This window comes from Spea bombifrons, chromosome 5 (genome assembly GCF_027358695.1).
Source record: "Spea bombifrons isolate aSpeBom1 chromosome 5, aSpeBom1.2.pri, whole genome shotgun sequence".
Classification (NCBI taxonomy): domain Eukaryota; kingdom Metazoa; phylum Chordata; class Amphibia; order Anura; family Pelobatidae; genus Spea; species Spea bombifrons.
In genome coordinates this window covers 62,022,004-62,046,632 of record NC_071091.1, presented here as the reverse complement: position 1 = coordinate 62,046,632, position 24,629 = coordinate 62,022,004, and the positions used below count along the sequence as shown (strand labels likewise).

Genomic DNA, 24,629 nt, shown 5'->3' with positions numbered 1-24,629 from the left:
GTGACTCAGCACTTCAGATCATGCAAAAGCGAAATCACTTACAAATCCTTCTACATTTAGCAACTCATGATGGATGTTTGGAATATGGCAGGGCCCTACCGAGTCCACCCAGCAGTCACCTACCCTGAGCTAATTATGAGTGTCCTTTCTCAAACGGGAGTCAAAGCCACGTCATATTTTTTCCCCTTTATATGTCCCATTTAATTTGAGTTTTCACTTATTTAAAGTTACAGGTGTTCAGTTGTACTTTAGACCTCTTGATCCTTAAACAAGCTTCCTTACAATTGTCCGTAGTTGCTTCCCCACCACTAAACACCTTCTTTTGGTGTATGTAAAACTCCAGTAAGGGGGTAATTGTCCCATCTTGCGCCTGGTTTTGTAAGTAGATCCCTGTCTAATGACATGTTTTATTATCTCATCCCTCATTGAAAAATGTTCTAGCACATGGCTGGTAAGGTGACCACGTCGGCCATGTTTTCCAGGTCACATATCATTTTTACATAATGCTGACTTGTCCAGATTAAGTGCTGCCCTGCAATATGGGGGATGTATAGACTAATGGAAGGGAACCAATTCGTTATACATCCTTCGTACTGCAGGTCAGCATTTTATGTCATGGAAAACATGGTTGATGTGGTCACCCTAATGGCTGGCGAGGAAGATGTTTATGACACCTGCCATGGGCTGAGATTCAGTACAGCTGAACTCACATGTTCCCTTGCAGACTTCTTAAGTTTGTTCTGTATGTGTGGTATGGTAATGTTGATATGGTAATGCACAGTGGAACCAGGTCCCAGGTCGTTTTTTGGTGGGGTTGGTGCTCTGGCTTTTGGCTGCCACCATCTCCTTGGGGGGGGGCAGACATTGGTGTTATTTATCACTGTGTATTTAGATTCTCTATATCTATGTGTATTTAGTGTGTATTGTATTTAGCAATGTGTATTTGAGCAATAAACTGAATATTTGAAATATTATATTTATGCAAGGTTTCCAGTAACATTCTGTAATAAGAATAATGATATAAGTTGCACTTACACCTGGGATTACTCACGTCTACAGTACGTTTGTTGTGACTACTGAATTCTGTGTAATCACGTTGTTGAATGCGATGTGGGTTCACGGATTTCCATACAGCCCTCTTGTTGGGAGAGGAAGAAAATGTAAGATTAGCAAAACAATTAGTGCAATGTATACCTGAATAGGAGCATGCCTTCTATGCCTTTCTACATGACAAATCCACTTTATATTCATGAACTTTCCGTATTTATATCGATACACGTACTAGAGTCTGCTTATAGGACATTTATTAACAAAGGCGTGCAAAACAAATCAGACAAGTTGCATCATTTTGGCATTGTCAGCAGCAGCCTTTACAAACATACCCCTTTTAATCAGCATAGAGGATACAAGTCCACACATTGCTACAACCTCATTGAACAAAATGTTTTGCCCAGTGTACAAACAGTGGCTGAGATAAGCTCTTTCAAATGCCGGTATGTAGAAAACGTTTTTAAAGTGACATTCCAGGCATCAAACACGCTTCAATGCACATCAAAGCTAAGATGCCCCTTTAAATTATAATGGTGTCCGCAGCGGCACTACAGGGGGCCTGGTTGTCCATTAGGATGATTGGTTCCCATCCATGAGGCAGAGGGGCTGCCACCATCTAGGCATCCAAGTCCAGAATAATATACTGTTCTAGTCATTGTAGAAAAGAAGTAACCCTCCACCCATAAAAAAGTACAGACACATGTATTACTATTAAAATTTTTTTTAAAAAAAACATGGCTTTTGAGTTTTTGTAGATTACAGCTCCTGTGATGAAGTTGTCGGGAGGTGCAAAAGGGTGTCATACTCATGGATCTGTGTATTTACTACCTACATTTTATTTCTTTAGCATAATTCTGGGATTATTTAGAACCAGTCTACGTGTACCTACCCTTCATTATGACCTACATGGGCCTCGAGTACCGTAACGATACATTTATAACGGTGGGAGGGTTTTAAGAACCTTTTTTTTATTTCTTTATATTTGTACTACTTTTTTACATATACTAATTGTTATGTCTACTCTTTGTACAGCGGCATGGAACCCGATATAAAACATTCCCGTGATTTCATCATAAAAATGCATACAAATCCCCTTTTAGGTCTGTAATTACAGATCTATGATTATATATGTGAATAGATGTATTACCTTCGCATTTTATAGTTTAGCTTTTGTATTCACAGTTGAAGGTCTAGCCTAATTGGAACAGACTCAGCTATTCACTGATGTTTGTTTTTATTTTATTTTTTCCACTGCCCTATAGAATGACTAATGATACAAGTTATGCATTATAAAAAAATATTTGATGTTGATCCACCAAATACATGCTGTGTAATTTATCCTAGGGTACGACATGCATAATTTTAAATGTTGTAACTCAGCTCCTTTCGGCAGTCAACAAGGATGTTTAGAGATCAGCAACATCTACTTCCATATAGTGACTTTATTGTGTATGTACCACACACTGCGCATTATCTAAGGTCGTGGGACCACCAATATGCCCACCACCATGTTACAGTCATTTTGGGGGCATAGCCCTATACATCGCATGCAGATATTGATTTTTGTTCCTTTATTAATAATTACCGGGAAACAACAAGGCTTTGTTTTGCTCCACAACAGTAAGCCATCACACAGATTAAATAATTTGCCTTGGAAATAGACTGTAACCATTTTTACTAAAGGTTTACAAAGCACCAATTTTTATGAGCACTAAAAAAGTGTAATAGGAAGAAGAGTTTGGTCTTCCGAACCGGTACATTGCTTGGAGGTTTTGTGTTTCTTAAAGTCATACTTCAGCCATCACATGCATATTAATGCTTATGAGAGTTATGTCCCCTTTAAATTACCATTTTGTCCCCATTACAAATGTATGGAAGGATTCTGCATTCCTCATCCCTTACATTTGCATGTTTCCCTGCCCCTGCACTTTCTACGTTTGCAGAAGAGGAGTTTGGCCCAACACATCTCCTGCTTTGCCAAAGCGCATGCGTGCTATACTCGCCACCAGCCACCTCCGTCATCGGCTCACTCAAGAGTTCCCAAGGATATAGTAAGCCCCCTGCGTGCATGCAAGCAAAATGCTCCCATTGAATTCTGTAGGAACCCTTTCCTGCCAATGATAAGTGGTGCAGAAGGTCAGACCACTGAAGGGTTTGTGCTCTGCAGCTCTAAAACTGCCCCCTTTTCCTAAATGCCAGTGGTCTTTTCCACCTACAGATGCACAATTAATATTAAAGCACTTATGAAATGACTTTAATATGCATCAATCACTGATGGGAATGTATGAGACACTAGACTGTACCTTTAATTACTTACTGATTTTGTTAAGAGAAAACAGTTGCGTGTGTACAGTTTGCTTGTTCTGGGATTCAGAGGCTTCTATGTACCTAATCCCGGCCGATGTAATTCATTGCTTTCTGGTCCCTGTTTTCATTGACAAAGGAGGTATTTAGTCTGCTGGCTCACGAGCTCATTTCTGACCAACACACATCTTCGTTGCCTTGGTGAATAAAACACTTGCCAGCATATTCCCACGTGTTCACAATCTGTTTGTCCTTCTATTTTCTGTTTGATGTTATTGCACTAAACATCTCACTGGAACTTGAAATGCTAGGCGCTGTTTACAATGTAATATTGTGAAGTGCTATTGATTAAAATCTACAAAGAATAGCTGTATGTTTATGGAATATGCATCATCAATGTAATTTTTAATTGTCAAATAAATTAAACAGTTTTGTCCAACGTTTTATTATACATGTAGACATTACTTGGTTTTGACTTGAATGATATTAAACCATTGAAATAATAATTTAGAACTAATATCAAGGAAGATGGTAGGTTAAAAAAAGGAACCCTTGCTAGTTGTATCTTGGCCATGGGTCTCCACTTGGAGCAGTGAACCTTTGTGCTTTGGGCTGATTTGTTTTTTTTTTAAGTACAGTACATCTTAAGTTCAAGGTCCTGTCAGTGTCTCTGTAAGAAAGAACAGTGAGCGGCATGTTCCATGTCATAGTTACGACGCCAAGACAGAAGGTATATAAGATAATGAAAAAGGGAGTTGGAGTGGAGGAGCACTGCAGTTACTGAGAAACTGTATTTGCATTTCATTATGTTTATTGGCAAGAGATACATATTTTACTGTCCTACTCTGCTTTATTTATTTATTTATTTGGGATTCAATTTAATTATTGTTCATGACAGAGCTTTCCCAATTATTACTTGTTGAATGATCATTAATCAGGCTAAGGATCATACAGAAAATGAAGACCAAATATAGTTATATAGAATTAGTAATACAAATGGGGCACCAAATAATGTCCACATGTGGGGATATCCTTGCTGAATTTCACCACTCAAGAAAACTTTGCACTCAAACAAGAAGGAGACTTGAGAGAAGCCACAAGAGGCCGGCAATCGCTTGTCTGGGAGCAGTGACGTTTCCTGGGCTAAGCTAACTAGAGATATAAGGGGTGTGGAAAGCGTAGTCGGAAGATTCCTGTAATCAGGACATGGGGCAGTCCCCCTCCTCCCGAGATTCTCTGATTTAAACAGTTTGTGTTCTACTTGCAATTCCATGTGTATACACAGTATTACCTAGAATAACAAGGGTTTTAACAGTATTTACATCTTGATTGGATCATTAATGTGCTGCATTAATTGGCCTTCTGTGCATTGCCTTCCTGTAAGTATGTTTTGGACAGCACTGGACAGTGCACACTGAGCGTGTTGTCTGACAAACTCCAGGCTGCTTTCTCACTGGGACTAGTCCTTCAGTGTGGATGCTGCCAGCCCTCTCTGAGTGTAGCCGAAAGTCTGTGACATGCTGTCATGTGAGCATGAAGTCAATAAAGTGAGATATCAGGAGAATGGACAATAACACCAAGAACTTGTAAATATTGACCTCTAGCTTAAGCAATATATGTTTGGCATATTTGTATTACGTCAAATATCTTAGTTGTCTGTGGGGGAAGTTTGGTTAATAATTTAAATAATTATAAACCTGGAAATGAATTATCAAGAATTTGGCCACTGCCTGGCTGGCCCTGACAGGGGACCTCTGTCAACTTTGTTAGTCCATTCTGTTCTGTTCGGGTCTATTTTATTGGAACCTATCATCCAGTGTGCTGCTAGTTCGCAGCAGTTCTGTTAAAACCATAAGTGCCAGTTGCATTTATTGGGGATTCTGCTCAACAAGGATTTTTTACATCCTATTCATTATGGGGTTCCATAAACTGTGTAAGATTCTGTCTTTCATTGTTTGGAAAGAAGCCCATCTAACATCACTCGCTGCCATCCCCATAACTTTCTTCACATATCTATATAGTTCACTGTAAGAGTCTGTTGACTTGACTTGCTTCAACAGTTTCAGAGCCATTTCTGTATGGTGAAGAAGCAATAATATCTCCATAATTGTTTTGGGGAATGCAGAATTTGCCCCTCCACAACGTCTTTTAGTGTTTTAAGCTGAAAGACCCTTTTGTCGAGGATCAGCCTCATTTGGACAACTGTGGATAAAAAAATGGGTACAAAAAAAAAATCAGTTTTTCAGATGAATTTATGAGATGGCCATTGCGGAGTTAAAGCAGGAAGGAAATGAGGCATCTGTACTATGCTGTAAGAAAACTTCAACAGATTCCCTTTGTTTTGCAATAAGTAGGAATAAACATTCTTAGGAATATTAAGAAACATAGATGTGTACAGTATGTGTGTGTGTGTGTGTGTGTGTAGAGCTGCTCCACTCCCACTAGTGTCTCACTAAACATACTTTTCAAATCAATTATTTTTGTCAGAAAAAAAGTAAGCACTCATCTCCGTATTTGTTTTTTGGCAAAAGGACCGTTCTGTAAATGTTTAGACATTGACCCCAGTTATGTGGCCGTCGGCCAAACACGAGTGCTTGACTTCATTTATAAACATGCGTGCAGGTTCGCTATGTGTTTAGTCTAGTGAAAAAACGAGTGGTGTTTGCTCTTCGGCTCTGAAATAACCTTATATTTAGGGTGTCAGTCTTTTTGGTAAGAAACGTTCAGAAAAGTCTTAGAGGACATTTGAAACCCTAATTCAAATGAGCCATGCTGTAAAAATGTTGCATTTTACTTTTCACACGAATGACGTGCAGCTAAAGGTTTTTGAAAATGACTATTCTCAAGTACCTCCAACCTTGCAGATCTACCCCAATGGTGGGTCAGTCATTGCCTGTCATTCATACATGTACCAGTTGAAGGACCTGCTGTGCTTACATGTGGAAATGCATTGTAGAAGGTACTCGAGAAACTGCGATTGACAGACCGGTAGATAGTTATGAAACCAGTGCATAGATTAGCTGTGACTATACAAGGGGCACTTTCCTCTCTCTTTATTTTTGCACTGACTGCTAATACCACCTCTTTAACTCTTACACACCCAGCTCATTTCACAAGAGTTTCCTTTTTGCTTAACATATTGACTCAGTTTTACTTCTTGAACATAATAGTATCTGCTGAATATAATATTCTTGTGGATAGATATAGCCTCACAACCAATGCGAAATACTTTTGCCCCATTCATATAAGCAAACACTGCAAGACCCAGTTCAATACAGGCATAGCAATGAAAAATACATACAATATAACTATGTATATGCTTTAATCTGCATTCTTTACATGTAGTTAGTTTTAGGAAAAGATGCAGTGTGCAGTTGGGTTTATTCACTAAAGGGGTAGTTGCGTTCCAACACTTTGACTTCACTCTACATTTTGATGGGCCAACCAAGTGAGCTTCTGTCCCAGGTCGCACGTGGGCACCATGACAAGCTACCGGCAGCCGCCTACACCTTTAGATAATAAACACAATTTGTGCTGAGTAGCTTTCCCTACAGAGGATATTATAGAGAAAGCAATCTGCTTTCTCACATCACTTTACAGTAGAAGGGTGCCGACACATTGTGTCCCTGCCCTAGTAGCACGGCGGCTGTCACTAAATGGCAGTGTAAGGAGTGTTCCCTGACACAGAGAGATAAGCTGATCAAACCGAGGTGAGATGCTGAGTGTTATTTTACAAACAATATTAATATTTTCTTTTAATCTGTGTGACCTAAATTGCTTTTGTACATGTTCATAATTGTATATGGTATTACCTATAAACCCCTTTTTATCTTTTCAGGTCACCATTGGTCAGATCTATACCACAAACAAATTGGTAATTGAATCAGCAGTGAAACAGTGACTGGATTCGCAGCCGTAACTTGTATATTGCCATAACCTCTACATTTTTTGTTGCATCCATTTGTATAACTAAGTTTTTAAAGGCCTTATTAACATAGTGATAATGAAGGCCCTGTCTTGACCATTAAGCTTTTACTTGTTTTCCCAAAAAAATGTAATTGAGCAATCGAAATGAATTTACTGTATTAATAAACTAAATAAAATTCTAAATGTGTTTTGGCTTGATTGTTAGTATCCTGACCCATTTCCCGTAGCACAAGAAAAAAATGACTACATCCACGCTTTGAGAATAAAAGAAAAATGCATAAGCTTATTGTGATTAGACGTTGGGATTTCCCTCTGGCATTCTGATTACATAGTTATACACACACATATACACAGTACAATATATATATACGTAGTAGTTGCCAATAGACTTAGCTGCTGAAACTTGCAGAACATTTGAAACCGATATTGGCCTTACAAGGAATATGCCTCCCAAAACCTAAATTTAAGAATAAATGATGTTCATGTAGTGTACTTAAGGGGGTATAGAGCATCCCAAACCTACCCCCAGTTTTCATTTTATTAACACTACCCCAAAGCCATGCAGGTAACAGTTTCTGTTTATATTTTTCCATGCTTTCTGATGTGCTTAAATTAAAATAGCACCTTTTACACTAAGGTTTTGTTGGGCAATATTTGGTTTATTAAATGAAGTGGTTTCAGGGAAGGTTAACATTTATTCCCTAATAATACATCGCTAAGATTTAACTTCAGAAAGCTTCAGCTGCAAGAACAGACCTGTATTGTAAAACATCAGTGAGTGAACTATTCATTATACAGGGCCAGCTCACTAAGTCCTTTTATGTTGCATGCTGTTACAAAACTAACCTAAAACCCAACAGTCTAATTTATTCAGCTGCCTTCACCTGCGATAGGTCCAAATTACACTGCATTTACAGGGTTAAAAAAAAAAACTTTGAAAGCAGTTTAATACAAAATAACTTGTTATATTGGCCACAGTGATGACTTGAGCTTTAAAATGATATGTCAACATCTAGCATATCACAAATGTTGTAAGACTTTTGTGTTTGCAAAACATATTTTGTTTCCTGATTTCTTAAAAAAATACATCACTGAAAAATACTCCATACAAAAAAAAAAAGCTGTAGAGTTAAAATGAAAACCTTGCTATCACGAGCGTCGTTTCTTGTTAAAGTTTAACCCAACACTTTTGACACAAAGCGTACTGTTATTTTTTCCCACAGTCCATACAACACATGTTACTACAATAGTGAATGAATAGTATCCATTCTACAAGTAGAAAATAATGTAAAATAGAAGATACCCATCTTCAGTGCATACCCTCCACCCTCCTTTACTGATGGAATATACATGGCTTAGGACAAAATAGTCTCGTATCCTCAGGATGATGCATCACCAACTTTTCAACTGTCCAGAGAGCTGCTTTAACGTCTCCAACCAGCATCGGTGGGTGGTAGAGTAACGGCAAAGAGCTTGAGTGCTTCTCCTTTTAGACTTCTCTAAAACCGCACAAGCCATTAGCACAAAGCTGTTTTCTACAGTAAAGTTCCTACTGGTCTCTTGCAGCATTTTGAGGTTGTACTTAAAGGTAAAGGTGCATCCTTCACTTGAGCTGGGGATATTGCATTGCTCAAGTAGAACATCGGTCATATTATTCCTGGGAATTACACTTTAGGCTGTAAGGGAAGATACCAAGTGGGTCATTCTTCCAACCCTAAAAAGTTCTGATAATACTCGAGTTATACGAGAACTAGGTTGTTATACATTTCTGTCATGGGATAAAACATGTGGAATTCAATCTTAAAGGTGATTATTGCACCATTTAAGGCCAACAAAAAAAAACCATCACTAGCATGACTTATCAAGATTCTTAACATTTATATTACTGATCTCTTTTTTACGTAATTTGAAACGGCATGTCGTCCTTCATCTGTGAGCCTAGGAGGATAGGTAATAAGGCAACTGTACTGCTATTGGAGTCCCAACATACGTCCTCTACCAGTAACAAGCGTAATATCCAACCATTGTCAGAGTGGATTTTGTAAACAAAGTGTGTTCTAGCTCACCTGGGCCACAGACAGGACACAGATTGTTTTCACAAGCTCTCATGGGCATAATATTTCATTGTTCTCGAGTGCCTTCATTTATTTCACTGAGAAGCACTGTCCCCAACCCAAAACCAATGCACCTGTAGCTCTATTTTGTTTGGCGCAGAACACATTTGATGGGATTAAAATGTGATCGTTGACTTTGTTACATCTACGGTTTACAAGGAACACTCCAGCCAACGTATGCACTTGAATGTCAAGAGAGTGTCCCCTTTTATTTATGTGTACAGCTGAGACATTCACTTAAAGTACCATGTTGTAGCTGAACGCAGATCCTGCTTACCCACAACCAGCCACATGGAGAAAGGGCATCTGTTGATTTCAATAAGATTATTACCCGCCCCCATTCGGCTGCTTTATGCCACCAAAGTGGGGCAGAAAACAGGCCACCAAGCAAGTTGCGCCTTGCAACTGGAGCTGCAGCTTCCCCTAGAAGTACATTTCATTTTGTCTCCCATGCTAGTTAAAGAATTCACACACTTTAATATGCATTCTTTTATTGACGAGGATGTATGGCACACTAGACAGTCTCTAATAAATATGAAGCACACCACATTGGTTAGATTTGGCTTAAAGAGAAGGTCTGCAGCAACTGTTTTCAACAGTTTATGTTCTCAAACAAAATCATTCCGACTAATGTTTTGTTAACAGAAACAATAACCTTTATGCCAAATAAGATACCGTTTAACCCAGTAACATTTTCCTCATGGAAGCAGCAGTAAAAAGGAACTGGATTTTGAGCTAGATTTTAGTCATTTGAGTAGTTATGGTTTTTTTTTGTTTTTTTATTAGCAACAAATAATTCCAAATAACAAAAGCTCCCTAAACAGTAGTTATCACAGCTTTGAATAAGTGCAATTGATTAGAATATAGCAAAATCGGATACCTTATCAATCTAAAGCCTTTTATACATCAAAAATGCATTTGCACAAAGAAGTCATAAAGTGCAAAAGTAAAAAGTATGTAACATTGTGCAGAAATATTAGGACACCTGAAACTGTTAATGCAGATTGTGACGAAACTCATTTTTACGTAAACCTCAGGGATCCGGTTCCTGCTAAGCTACAATATCTTGAAGTTCATGAAAAGTTCTCTACGCCCAGTGTATAAATGGAAACTACGTCTTAGCCTACACTCAATTTGGGTGGCCACAGTTTGTTTTTGTTTTTTTACCGTCAATAATGAACCTGTTGACTCTATTAAAAGTCTGACAACACTCATGCCACAAACTGGTATTTTCTACCCGTAGAAAGTGCATTGGCTGCAAAATATTACTGTTAGCCTTTCCTATAAATTGAAATGTTAGAATGTATCAAAAATAAGACCGAAGTTTAAGATTACAGTAAGAATACCCACTCAAAATATTTACTTCATTGCATCAATGGGGGGGGGGAACTATACTTGTTTTGATGATTCTGTATTGGACAGTCTGAATAAGGTTTTTTCTGACTAGATACCATGTACAATACTCGTGCAAAGTAAATAAAGTGTCTACTGATCAACCTCACCAGGTCTGGATTACCTATTAGGCATCTTAAACAAATGCCTAGAGCCCTGCTGGCTTCCAGCAATGGACCGTTGGAGGTAGCAAATGTGTTCTCCAGATTGTCCTACATCATGGAAAGGCATGTGGTCTGTGGCTTCCTTGGTCTCCATTGCCTATTGGGCTGTAGGGAGTTTTGAGAAATGCATGGACCTGATCATAGACATCATGCTTCCTATAGGAGGCCACCACAATGGAGATTAAAAAAGGAGGTGACCTGTAGTGGTACCATGAGGGCCCTGTAAAGATATAATCAAACCCTGCTCCTTACATTTGCACTTCACTTCCACATCCCCAAACAGTATGATCCACTATTACGTCTGCCAAGTGTGACCCCAATTCCACACAAAAAATACCCTCAAACCCCCCAAAAGGACATACAGCCCCAGTCAAAGTGAATTCAGCAAGTACTCAAACAAATGACCTCTGGGTTCAAATATCTGACTTGCAGACATAAGGAAAAAGTGGATAATTTAATTTCATTGTATAGTCAAGTTGGGCCCATTCACACTGCTAAGGACAGCGCATTATTGTGGGTTCTAATCGAAACAGTTTTTGCCGAGACAGGCCACATTTCAGGGTTAAATTTACACAGTTATACGAGTTGATATATCAACACAAGCAAACAAAAGATGCATTTATGCTTTTCAAACGACAGGCCAGGCATCAGTGAATTCAGGATACAGGAACCACATAGCAACCAAGCAATTAGTGGTCACCATGGCAATAAGGCAACTTTTCAAAGTTTGTAGCAGACTTTTTTTTTTGGCAAGTGCATTTAAAAAGTCATAACATACAGTAACGATGATAATACCATGGTTACTGGATTATCCAGGCATCACATGAGTAGATTACAGTTTGGGACCAGCTTGTGGGCTTTACACCCCAGGTAATAATGATTTAGGCAATGATTTAAGTAACAGTCCCCTGAATACTCCATTCTAGTTCCTATTGCTTTGGGAACTTAACCCCTTGAAACCCAGACAGCATATTAAAATCATGACATGGATTGTTAAGTGTACAATTGTGTAAGTAGATGTAAGTTCTGCTGTGTTGGGTGTGATACATGTGTGTGCATTTCAGTTCTCAGTGGGGGGGTTTTGGGGTCCACAAAGGGATCAAAGAAGTGTCTTCACAGCCTGAAAAGCTAAACTAATGTGAGACTTTGTGCAAGAAAAAGTGGAGAATTTACTTCTGGAAGACCTTCATATACAGGACTGAAAAGTGCTATTTTGGGCAGTGTGGAGACTGTAGCTGTAGGTGAGTACACAAAAAACAAGAGCTGTATGAAAACACAGTGTAGAAGATGGGGAATAGCCCTCACTGTTTTAGGGGAAAGCAAGCTAAAGGAGGCTTAATTTTGTATAAAGCGCTTCTCATAGACACTACATTAACCCCTTATTCACAGATCACCATTTCTTTCCAGCATAAATCAAATGTTAGAACGATCAGCAATAACGGCACCGGCTGCCGGTTTAATAAAGTGCTACACGCGTGTCTCAAAGGTGATCAGCAATCCACGCGCAACGAAGAATGTGAGGTTCCTCTCCCACACGGTACTCGGGCTTATACTCCATTGGAAAAGTGTACAGAAGTCTCCACGAAGCGGATGAGCCCCGGGATTCTTGCACTACCAGTGCTGCGTGCTCTCCCAAGCGTCCAGCTCGGTATCACAATTCTGGATGCCGGGGGCGAGCTCTCGCTGGCAGGTCACGGTGTAGTTACTGCCCTGGTTATTGTCCCATGTTTCCTGCCCGTGGCCGTCGGTGTAGCAGATCGCAAAGTGGATCCGTGCAGTCGTGGGAGGGTAGCAGAGAGTGAAGAGGAATCGCTGCATGGCAGGCAGCGGGCCCGCGGGGGCAGATGCCGGGCAGTCCAGGTAAGACAGCCACTCGTTGAAGGTATAGCGGATTTTTACCCGCCCCCCATCCTCGGGATCCTGGACCAGCACGGAGCCACGGACCCCCCAGATGGAGGCGGACACTTGCTCCAAGCACAGCCTCTGCGCCCCCAGCCTGCCCGGGAGCTCCTCCGGCAGCGGCAGGCTGGACGCCGGATCCTCTTCCTGCTCACACGCCGACGGGGGGTAACTCTGAAGCCTGGCCAGCACGGCAGGGGGCACCATCGGCTCATCGGAGGAGAGGAAGTGTTTGACGCTGGCCAGGGTGAGCCCCAGCGAATCCGCGAACTGCACCCTCTTCTTCAATTTACAGCAACACACGAGCGAAGCCTCATCTTCCTCCTCACCCGCTTCGGGGATGGAGGTCTCTGGGAGCGAGCGCGCCCTCCTGCGGGGAGACTCCTCGGTGGGCAGCGTCTGGGGGTATCTGGTATCGGTAAGGCGAACTCTGGCCTGCGATCTATGGCCAAACTCCTCCGGGTGCAGCCGCTGCGTGCGATCCCGCAGCTCCTCCCGCACGCATAACCCCTCCATACAGTCCCGCAGCTCCCGCTGGCCGTTTTGCTCTCCCTGGGCGTTACGGCTGCCCGGGCGGACGGGCTGCTGCAGCTCTAGCCCCCTGTGCATGGTCCGCTGGGGCTCCTCGCTTTGAGCAGCAGGCATCGCTTCCTCCTCTTGTAGTCCTGGGTTAATTATTGCAGCTTTGTTTACTCCGAGCAGAGCGTATATTTGTCCCGGGCTCACCAAGGGCTTTTTCTCCGGCCCCAGCCCGTCCATCGCGGGCAGGCAGGTGAAGCTTTGCTGCGGGTTAAGTGCGTGAGATTTAACCCCTGTGGTGCTTCCTCGTGAGGCGGATTCTCAGCCCGCTGCTCCTAGCAGATTGCGGGCGCTGCTGCCGATCCCGCCAGCGGACTGACCCACTGGAAACTCCAGCGCGAATCTGCGCGGCTCCCGCTGGGCTCCGGATACTAACGTGTCAAATGTCATATTCCATGTCGGTACCCGGCGCTGTACTCCCTCCGCTGGGTGCCGTACCGCCATGGGCAGCGCTTCCAGTCCCCCTGCTGGGCGCTGCGTGTTTGGGACTCGCACTCTTCTCTCAGGACATACCCAAGCAGATCAGCAGCCACATAGGGGGAGACTCCAACAAGCCCACAACTTCCTGCAACGCCATAGCAACAGGCAGGAAGTTTACACCCCGCCCCCTATCAACAGCCTGGCAGGCTGTAGTCTCACTGACGCGATCACATGGCGATCACATTAACTCTTACTTTGCCTGATATTAGGAAGCCTCTCGTTGGTAATGACATTTTCCTCCCGTTAACTTCGCATGCGTTCAGTATGTTACTTGCATTTTAACCCTTTTGAGTGGAGGCACGTTTTTCTCTTGGGTGACCGGTTCAATTTAACATCTTATAAACAGCTTCACTTTAACCCATTCAGTACCGAGGTTTTAAGCACCCTAAAACAAATTATTTTGCCAATTTTACCATATGTTAATTTAACCAAGATTCATCTTTTTACTATTACCGGTATCTTTTATTTACATAACGCCAACAATTTACGCCGCACTTCAAAACTAGAATAGACAGACTAAGACAGACGCATACATTACATAAAGAGGACTCTGCTCACAAGCTTCACTTTTTTCCTGTGTTTGATGTACCCACATAAATGGGACATCCTTTTCTTTTTCAAATCATATAAACACACAAACCATAATAAATATTAGCGCTAAAAAGAAAAATGTTTTTTTTTGCAATTTTGCTTAGAATTTATCTACCCTGTAGGTACCACTGCTGAACAATAACCCAATTTAACGTCTCCAGATTACAGGAGTACCCCAGATACATCATTTTTTATGTTCTAGAGGGCTACATGCATCCCTTCCATACTACCCTATAGTGTACTATTTTTTATACTACTGGCTTAAGGGGTTAGGTCGTAGTAAAGAGTTTTTTATTTACTTTTAATGCTATGGCTAAAAGATGTCAGGTCAATTTGTTTTAAATCCTCTAGATTGTAAGCTTGTTTGAGCAGGGCCCTCATCCCCTGTTGCTTCTGTAAGTTAAACTGTATTCTTATATACTACTCATGTACTGTGTAACCATAGTACAGCTCTACGGAATATGATGGTGCTATATAAAACAATAAATAATGTATATATATTTTAAAGTTTCATCTTTATTCATTGTTCCCGGTGTAATATAGATAGAGATCTCTTTGGTGACATCACTGAGCTCCATTCATAGTTTATTTTTATTTATTTTTTCTTAAAATATATACCGTATTTGCTCGATTATAAGACGAGGTCTTTTTCAGAGCAAATGCTCTGAAAAATACCCCTCGTCTTCTAATCGGGGTCGTCTTCTAATCAGACCTCAAATAGAGGTCTGATCATGAGACTAAGATCCAGATCCCCCGCACCGCTGCAGGGGACCTGGATCCTCCTGTCTCCCCCCCCATTTAACACCCCCCCCAGGGGGGTTGCTGAAAACGACCGCTCGGCAACTCTTGGGCCCCCCTGACTGACAGAAATCCAGGATGCGTCCGCTCCCCGCCGCTGCTGCCGCCGCTGCTGCCGCCGCTGCTGCCGCCGTCGCCGCCTGCCTCAGCGCTGCCCAGAGTGCAGTGTTGGGAGCGTGAGGCGTTTGTCTCGGGTGCCGGCGCTTCACGGCGAGCGCCGGCATATTTGTCACCGGCCGGCCTCACGCTCCCAACACAGGAGTTGACGGTAAGTGACCTACAAAGGGGGGGGGGGTAGGGAGGGAGTGGGTAGATCGTGAGAAGGAGGGGTAGGGAGGGAGTGGGTAGATCGTGAGAAGGGGGATAGGGAGGGAGAGGGTAGATCGTGAGAAGGGGGGTAGGGAGGGAGAGGGTAGATCGTGAGAAGGGGGGGTAGGGAGGGAGAGGGTAGATCGTGAGAAGGGGGGTAGGGAGGGAGAGGGTAGATCGTGAGAAGGGGGGGGTAGGGAGGGAGAGGGTAGATCGTGAGAAGTGGGGGGTAGGGAGGGAGAGGGTAGATCGTGAGAAGGGGGTAGGGAGGGAGAGGGTAGATCGTGAGAAGGGGAGTAGGGAGGGAGAGGATAGATCGTGAGAAGTGGGGGAGTAGGGAGGGAGAGGGTAGATCGTGAGAAGGGGGTGGTAGGGAGGGAGAGGGTAGATCGTGAGAAAGGGATTCTCGCACTGGGGCCCTGAGGTTTCTAGTTACGCCCCTGCGGGAAGGTATGCGCGACGGACGCAGACAAACCCCCGCTGCCAACTCCACCTCCTTCCGGCTGCAGCGGAAGGAGACGTCAACCCGCTGCCCCGGCAATTGTAAGCACCGGTAAGTAAGTAAGTAAGTGTGTGTGTGTTAAATGGGGGCATAGGGCATTTCTGGAATGCCTTATACCCCTATATGCCACTCTGGCACTTAGGGGGTTAAAAGGCATATTATGGGGCAGAGTGGCATATAGGGAGGTATAAGGCATTTCAGGAGGCAGAGTGGCGTTAAGGGGGCATTTAATAGAGCACTCTGCCTCCTGAAATGCCTTATACCTCCCTATATGCCACTCTGCCCCATAATATGCCTTTTAACCCCCTAAATGCCAGAGTGGCATATAGGGGTATAAGGCATTTCTGGAGGCAGAGTGCTCTATACAATGCCTTTTAACTCCCTTAATGCCACTCTGCCTCCTGGAATGCCTTATACCTCCCTATATGCCACTCTGCCCCATAATATGCATTTTAACCCCCTAAATGCCAGAATGGGATATAGGGGTATAAGGCATTTCTGGAGGCAGAGTGGCACATAGGGGGTCAAAAGGCATACCATGGGGCACAGTGGCATATAGAGGGTTAAAAGGCATATCATGGGCCACAGTGACATATTGGTGTGGCAAGCCTGGGGGCAGATGTGCGTAACTGGGGGACAGGTTGGAAAATACAAGGAAATAAAAACAAAAAAAATATTTTTCTCAATCATAGCTTTTATTAAAAAAAATTGTTTACATGAATTAACATTTACTGGTAAAACTTTTTTCCTTTAGGGTCGTCTTATATTCAGGCTTTTTCTTTTTTTCCTAAGTTAATATTCAGATTTTGGGAGGTCGTCTTATAATCAGGGTCGTCTTATAATCGAGCAAATACGGTATGTGTATATATATATATATATATATATATATATATAATTTACTATTTTCCATTTTTTAAAAAGAGGGAGAAACTGTAGCCTTCAGTTTCCAATTGCAATGTAGGCAATCGGCCACCAGAGGGAGCAATTAGACATCCTAACAATCTGTCAGCAAAACACTAGCAATGCTAGTTTCTGCTAAATAGTGAAGGATCCAGGCTTTGGCTATTCAGTCTGATCTGAAATGTCCTTGCCATTTTAACAGGTCCCTGTACATGAGTAAGGGATTTAGAAAAATAATGTATTTTATTTACACAATTTACTGCATGAATTTTTTTGATAAACAGATTATTGTTAGCGTTGTACACAGTGGCGGCTGGTGGGTAATTCCAATGGGGGTTCACAATTATATACATTTTGAAAATGAAATGTACATTTACGACGTAATGTACAGGTTAAAATACATTTCCCTAAATCAACCATAACTGTCCCTTAATTAACCCTAAACATCCCATCAACCATAACTGTCCCTAAATTAACCTTAAAGACCCCATCAATCATAACTGCCCCTAAATTAACCCTAAAGACCCCATCAATCATAACTGCCCCTAAATTAACCCTAAAGACCCCATCAACTATAACTGCCCCTAAATTAACCCTAAAGACCCCATCAACCGTAACTGCCCCTAAATCAACACTAAACATCCCATCAACCGTAACTGCCCCTTAATTAACCCTAAACATCCCATCAACCATAACTGCCCCTAAATAAACCCTAAACACCCCATCAACCATAACTGCCCCTAAATTAACCCTAAACACCTCATCAACCATAACTGCCCCTAAATTAACCCTAAAGACCCCATTAACCATAACTGCCGCTAAATTAACCCTAAACACCCCTAAATTAACCCTAAACACCCATCAACCATTACTGCCCCTAAATTAACCCTAAACACCCCATCAACCATAACTGCCCCTAAATTAACACTAAACACCCCATCAACTATAACTGCCCCTAAATTAACCCTAAACATCCCATCAACCATAACTGCCCCTAAATTAACCCTAAACACCCCATCAGGCCCCTAAATTAACCTTAAACACCCCATCAACCATAACTGCCCCTAAATTAACCCTAAAACCCCATCAAGACCCTACATTAACTTTAAACACCCCATCAACCATAACTGCCCCTAAATTAACCCTAAACACCCCATTAACCATAACTGCCCCTAAATTAACCCCACCTCCCCTTACTTTCAGCAGCCCAAATATTAATTTTATACTTACTGTTAGATAAGCTGCTGAGGAGTGTGCACGCTATAAGGAAAGGGGCGGAGCCAATCGTCAGTGTGACTGCAGGATTGCAGTCAGTCACTGGGGAGGATGGGGAGACTCCAGGGCTGGGCGGTGAGTTTGCTGATGGCTGGGAGCTCCTCCCCCGCTCACGCAGCTTTTACTGTGCGAACAGAGATCAAATGGGCGGCTCATCCTGCGCTTTAGCAAGCGCGGCAGCAGTTGAGCCAAATAGGGTCTCTTCGTATCACAGGTGCGATAGGTATAGGCAGGCTACATCAGGGGACAGGAGGCCTCATGGCATGTGAACCCCCCCAAAAAAAAATTTAAAAATTAATCAAAAATACATTTTAATCTAATTTAGATTAAAATGGATTTTTGATGAATTTTGCAAATTTGTTTTTCCTTTTGTGCTTGGGGGTTCACGTGCACATGTGCTCCTATGGAGGAGCCTCCACTGGTTGTACAGCACTGCAATACGTTATGAGCACCTAGAGGGGTTCTCCCTTTAATGAGGGATACTTGAGAAGTAAGCACCATACACTACAGCCTGTAGAAATGTATGGTGTAATTTATAAAGGTCAAAAAAGATAGAGAAATTGCATTAAAATGCATTAATTGTATTCCAACTAAATGTTTCAGAATCTGTCAGTCACAAAATAAGATAAAAAATAAAAGAGGAAAGGAGACAAAGGGAAGTTCACCCTGTCACGGTCAGGACTACTTGCCAAGCCGTGACTGTGTGGAGGGCGTGGGCATGAAGGGGTTAATAGCACCAGGCCTCTGGATTTACTAACTTGACCCCTTAACAGGGCATACATTACACCAAATTAACCCCCAAATCCTGCCTGTATCCCCCCAGGTAGTCTGCCACCACTCACGATTTTGATACCGGATTCGTGAGAAATCCGAATTAGAACATCTATCGCTATATATATATATCAACCCACCCCGGGCAAACAGCATATATATATATATCCAGTAGAACTCAATAACAATATGGTAACGTGTTATCCTCTCTTCGGGGTTTGTGGATATCGATACTAGAGCCCAAAGACAGACTTAGATTATGAATATTTTAATAACAAAAATACAAAGATTACACAGTGCTGCAATTACAAAAAACAAGACATACAAAATAAAAATAAAACAGCAAACAGTTCTTAAAAACAAAAGGGACTTAAACACAGGACCCTCACTCACGAGTTTCTCCAATAAGTAGGCCTGTGGGAACTCCTTAAGTCCAGATGGTTCTTATGATGTTGTTCCGATCAGAGTATATCATGGAGTTCTGCTTTGAGGTCGCTGCATTGTCCCTAAATCAGACTTTTGCAAGCAAACGCCCCTCTGACCACATGACTGATTATATGACACCATCCCCAAGAATTGTGTCCCATCTTTGATGTGCCAATAAGTTATGGTGGGGTAAAGGTGATGGAAACCCCCCCACTTAACATAGGAATGGAATTCCTATAACTCAGGGTCCTTATCTGTTAGGCCATGAATCACCACAGGGGTCCTTTGGGAAGATGACACCTCTAGCCAGAACAGATACAGAGGGCATTCACAAAGAAACACATTAAATCAACCTCAGATTAACTCATGGAATACTTAAACAAAGAAACTTACCCTTCCATGCATCCACTACATTATATGAGTTAATCATGACACACCCTTTCTGGGCTCTCCCACTGCTCCTCTTGCTGGCTGATCACACATGTGCAGGACCTCTGCCTGCTGAACAGTGCATACAGATTAGCAGGAGTAGAGAGAGAAAAATAGTTTCTCCCCCTTCCAAAAAAAATATGAATAAAATATAATAAAACAAGTTGATAGGGAGACCAGTAATGTCACCATGACATTGCCGGCATAAAAAATGATCCAAAGGGATCTTGAGCCATACTGCACTTGAGAAAGTCCAAGAAAAAAGGAAAATAATACAATTTTAAAAAACATAAAAAGTGCCTCCTTAGCCCTTCCACTATAAGTAGAAAAAAAATCACTTCCACAAACTTCTTATGCCAATAGTACACGGCCCTCTTGAACACAAAAAAAAAAAATATTTATGTTGCGTATGACTGTAATTATGTAATGGTGCCGAACGTAAAATGGAAAAACTAATTTAAAAAAAGGGTGCGTGTATATGTGTTCTTTGAAGCTCAAATTGAAGTTAAGATTGGGTGCAGCCAATTACCTTCAAAAGTCATGTAATTAGTTAAACAATGTTCACCTGTGTGCAATCTGGCACATATTATATATATATATATATATATATATATAATATACACACCTGCTCTGAAAGGCCAACAGAGCCTGCAATACCACAGAGAAAGGGGCACCACAAAGACCAAGGAGTTCTCCAAATAGGTCAGTTGTGGAGAAATACAGCAGGGGGGGCAGAGGGGGCCATGGCACCCCTACATCATGCTGTGCCCCCCATGTGCCCCCCCAATTGAAACGCCATCTTTTTTTTTTTGTAATGGACGCAGAGGAGAGAGAGAAGCGCTGAGCGGTCGCTGAGGAATACGTTTTCAGCAACTGTTCGGCGCCTCTCTCTCTCCTCCACGAGGCCTCTGCCTTGGTCGCGGTGCCGGCATTTCATGTTGAGCGCTGGAATATGACGTCAGGGAGACGGAGACCTCGCACTCCCACTGCAGGACTTCTACAAGGTAAGTAAACTTCAAAGGCGGGAGAGGGTAGACAGGGCAGAAGGGAGTGAGAAGGGGTAGATAGGGAGTGAGAAGGGGTAGATAGGAAGTGGGAGGGGGTAGATAGGGAGGGAGAGGGGGTAGATAGGGCAGAAGGGGTAGATAGGGAGTGAGAAGGGGTGGATAGGGAGAATGAAGAGGCAGATAGGGTAGGGAGGGAGAGGGAGTAGATAGGGTAGATAGGGAAGGAGAGGGGGTAGAAAGGGAGGGAGAGGGGTAGATGAGGCAGAAGGGAGGGATAAGGGGTAGATAGGGCAGAAGGGAGGGATAAGGGGTATATAGGGAGGGAGAGGGGGTAGATAGGGAGTAAGAAGGGAGGGAGAAGGAGTAGATAGGGAGAAGGGAGAGGGGGTAGATAGGGAGAAGGGGTAGATAGGGAGAAAGGAGGGTGGCAGGAATATTGAAATAAAGAGTCAGAATGAGAGAGAGTGAATGGATTAATGTGTGGATGCATTAATGAATATGTGTAAATAGTTTGTGTGAAAGAATAAATGATTGTGTGAATGAAAGTGAATTAATGATTGACTGTAAAAGTGTTTGTGTGAATCATAGGTGTATTATTGATTTGTCAAAAAAGCAAAGATGGTATAAGCAGGGTGTTTAAGCACTGGGTACAAAGATGGCACAGGTAGCGTGTTTATGGGACAAAGATGGTTGGCTGTTTGGGGACAATGTTGACTCATGCTGGGTTGTTTGGCGACAAAGATGGCAGGTCCTATGTATGTGTAATTTGGGTGCTGGTCAGGTTCTATGTGTGCAATGTGGACGCTAGGGGTGGCTTTGGGGTGTGCAACCTGCGATCTATGTCTGTAATTTAGGGGGTTTTATCTCGTAAATTATATATTGGGTTTTTTTTTCAGGACAAGTATAGCTTTCTTTTGTAATCTTAATTACACATATGAATAAATCATTATTTCGTATGGAAAAAGTACAACAATATGTAGGGCGTGTTTTTTGGAACGTGTCCTTTTTTTTCTCCTTTTTGTGTTTGGTTCGGTTTCTTTTCCGACATAAATTTGTTTACAAAAACTATGATGTAAAATTATAAAAGTGTTGTATTTGATGGGTTGCCATTGTGTTTTAAATGATGTGCGTGGGATTCAACAAACATGAATGATTACAAAATGTATGTCAAGTGCATTTGTTGAAAGTTTTATTAGCATTCTTTGTTAGAACATTAATTTAAGACAATGTAGAAATTACCACTGATTTGTCACAAGTGTTACATTGTATATGTCTTTCCCCACGGCATCTTTCAACAATTAAGATCTTTTGCAAGTTAAAAATAAAAAATTTGAACATGGACATTACAGATTTCAAACTTGGAATTTTGATTAACTGATCATTTGTAAGGGACAAGTATGGGCCACTGACATTGATCAATGTCACCGATAAGTGATCAGGTAGCAATATTTATGCATTAAAAAAAATAATAAAATGCGGCTTGCATAATGATCAGATCATTCCTATTGGTCTGATCATCATTAGCCCACTTTTGACTGGCTCTGACCCTATCATCTGGAATGTCCTACGCTGTCCTCTCCATCTTTACCCCTACTTTTGGTCCTGCAAAAAATCCCTCAGATGCCTATGGATTTACACATTAACACCCTCCCCCCAATCTTCCTTTAGCTAACCTTCCCTAATCTCGCTACTGCCTTCGGAAAATACTTATACTGTAAAACACCCTTACTTCTTCTGGATTGTAAACTCGTTTAAGCAGGGGCCGCCCCAACAGTTTCAAATTGCTATGTTTCATACTACTTGAACAGCACTGTGGAATATGATGGCACTATATAAAACAAATAATAACAAATATCCTCCTGCATCCCTACTCCTTAACTCACTCTCCACCCTCCTCATTGCTTAGCTGACATCCTGCTTTAACTCACCACTTCCCTTGACCACACTTGGCCCCCTCCCTCTTTAATTAGGCCCACCTCCTCCCTTAATCCGACCCTTTGATTTTCTGGCTTGCCTTGTCATTCTGCCCCCCCCCCCCTTCCACTTGGTTTCAACCCGCCTTGGCTAACCACATCTCCCATGTGATGACTCCCCATTTTCTAACAAGCCTCACTCCTTACTTGGCTTGAGCAGATTTCTCCCCTTTGCCCACTAGGGTTCACCTTACTAGGTTAACTCGGCTTCATCTTCCAGCCACTGAAGTTCCCTCTTCAACAAGCTCCACCTCCTCCCTTAAGCCTGCCTGCTGACTCCACCCCTGCAGGATACCAATAAGCACCATGCCCCTCCCCAGCTAACCCCACCCATAGCCCTCTTAGCTCCTGGTTAGCCACACCCCTACTTAGCTAGTCCGTCCTCCTGCGTGTGCTACCAGGCTTGCCCTGCCTCACTGCCCACTTGGCTCTACCCACTACATAGCTAACTCCAACCCTTCTCCAAGCCCTCCCCCTCTTTAACTAGCCTAACCTCCTCCGTTAAGCCTACCTTTTGACTCCTTGATTAGTTCCACCTATGAGGCAGCAGCACCTCAATTAAGAGGACATTATGACTCCCCCCACTCTGGTTAGCCATGCACTTTCCTGACTAGCCCCTCTGTCTAGCCCTACCTTACGGCCCATGCCTCCTTAGCTAAGCCCCTCCCCCTTTTTGTCTCGCTAGCATCTTAAAATGCCATGGATAAGTATATTTAGCACAAGCATGCGATATTTAGCAATATTATTGTAATAGTATTATTATTCATGCTTAAAAAGTGTCATTAGTGCAAAAGTTTTACATCATTCTTTGTTCTAAAATATTAAGAGCAATGGGAACTAGTTGACAACAACAATACCAAGACAAATGTAAATAAAAAAAACAAACGTGTATATTGATACAAGTAGAAACACTGGGGTAATTTACATAGTAAAAAACCCACCTACGATGTCATTGCACAGCATTCAGTGATGTGTTTAACTTGGGTGCAGCCTTGGGTTGCCACGTTTTACCAGCCATTTCCTGGACAATATTTGAAGCTTTGCTCCTAAGCGTGTGACATGGGGTATGGTTTTATAATTTAGAACAAAAATGTTTTTGTATTTTGTCCATTAGAGAAAAAGGTGACAGACAAAAAAGGGATTGTTTGAGAGGAGACATAAGAGAAATGAGAGAAAAGGAACAAGGGAAAACAGGGCTGTTAGAAAGGAGGGATCAGAGGAAGTGGAGAAGACTAGAAAGAAAAAGAGGAAACGGAGACAATTAAAGATAAGAGAAAGGGGGGATGAGAGGGATGGTATGAGAGAAAAGAAGAAAAAGAGAAAGTCAGAATAGAAAAAGCTGAGCTGCAAGTGAGGTATGTGTTACACAATTTGCTAGGCCAGTAAAGGGAGATCAAAAGAACTCTGCAACTAGTCCATGTTCCCGAATGTCCCTTAAAAGCAAAACACTTGTGGGACAGTGCCTGAAACTCAGGATTGTCCTGCGAAAAATGGAATGGTCGAGAGGTATTGAAATTATATGTTTTTGTCTGTTCACAGTTCATGGTAGTCTGTACTAATAGATTATCTGATATGCTGGCAGTTGGCAAGGAGGCAGGGGGCAGGTACATCTCTGGGATGCTCAGATTTTAAAAGCCAAACCTGGAGCTTTTTAGTGAGTTTTAATTGTGCTCCTTTTCTGTTAAAATGTTTTGGGCAGAACTGGATAATGCACATTCACCCTGTTTTTTGACAAAATA

At 42.2% G+C, this 24,629-nt stretch overlaps 2 protein-coding genes across 2 annotated transcripts in view; one reads left to right on the top strand and one right to left on the bottom strand.

The window, feature by feature from the left end:
* The window catches only part of LYRM4 (LYR motif containing 4), a 48,335-nt gene extending 40,871 nt beyond the window's left edge, over positions 1-7,464 (top strand). Inside the window, exon 3 of the mRNA XM_053466997.1 lies at positions 7,193-7,464. Within this exon, the coding sequence (XP_053322972.1) occupies positions 7,193-7,255 (63 nt within the window). The 3' untranslated portion in view covers positions 7,256-7,464. The remainder of the gene's footprint in view (positions 1-7,192) is intronic.
* Positions 7,465-12,524: 5,060 nt separating this feature from the next.
* Positions 12,525-13,978, bottom strand: PPP1R3G (protein phosphatase 1 regulatory subunit 3G). The gene has a single exon (XM_053466879.1). The coding sequence runs from the start codon at positions 13,607-13,609 to the stop codon at positions 12,563-12,565; it is 1,047 nt and encodes a 348-aa protein (XP_053322854.1). The 5' UTR covers positions 13,610-13,978; the 3' UTR covers positions 12,525-12,562.
* Between the last annotated feature and the right edge of the window lie 10,651 nt (positions 13,979-24,629).

Excerpts from the sequence above, each read along its gene's own strand:
- PPP1R3G (XM_053466879.1), bottom strand. The coding sequence starts at position 13,609 with ATGGACGGGCTGGGGCCGGAGAAAAAGCCCTTGGTGAGCCCGGGACAA.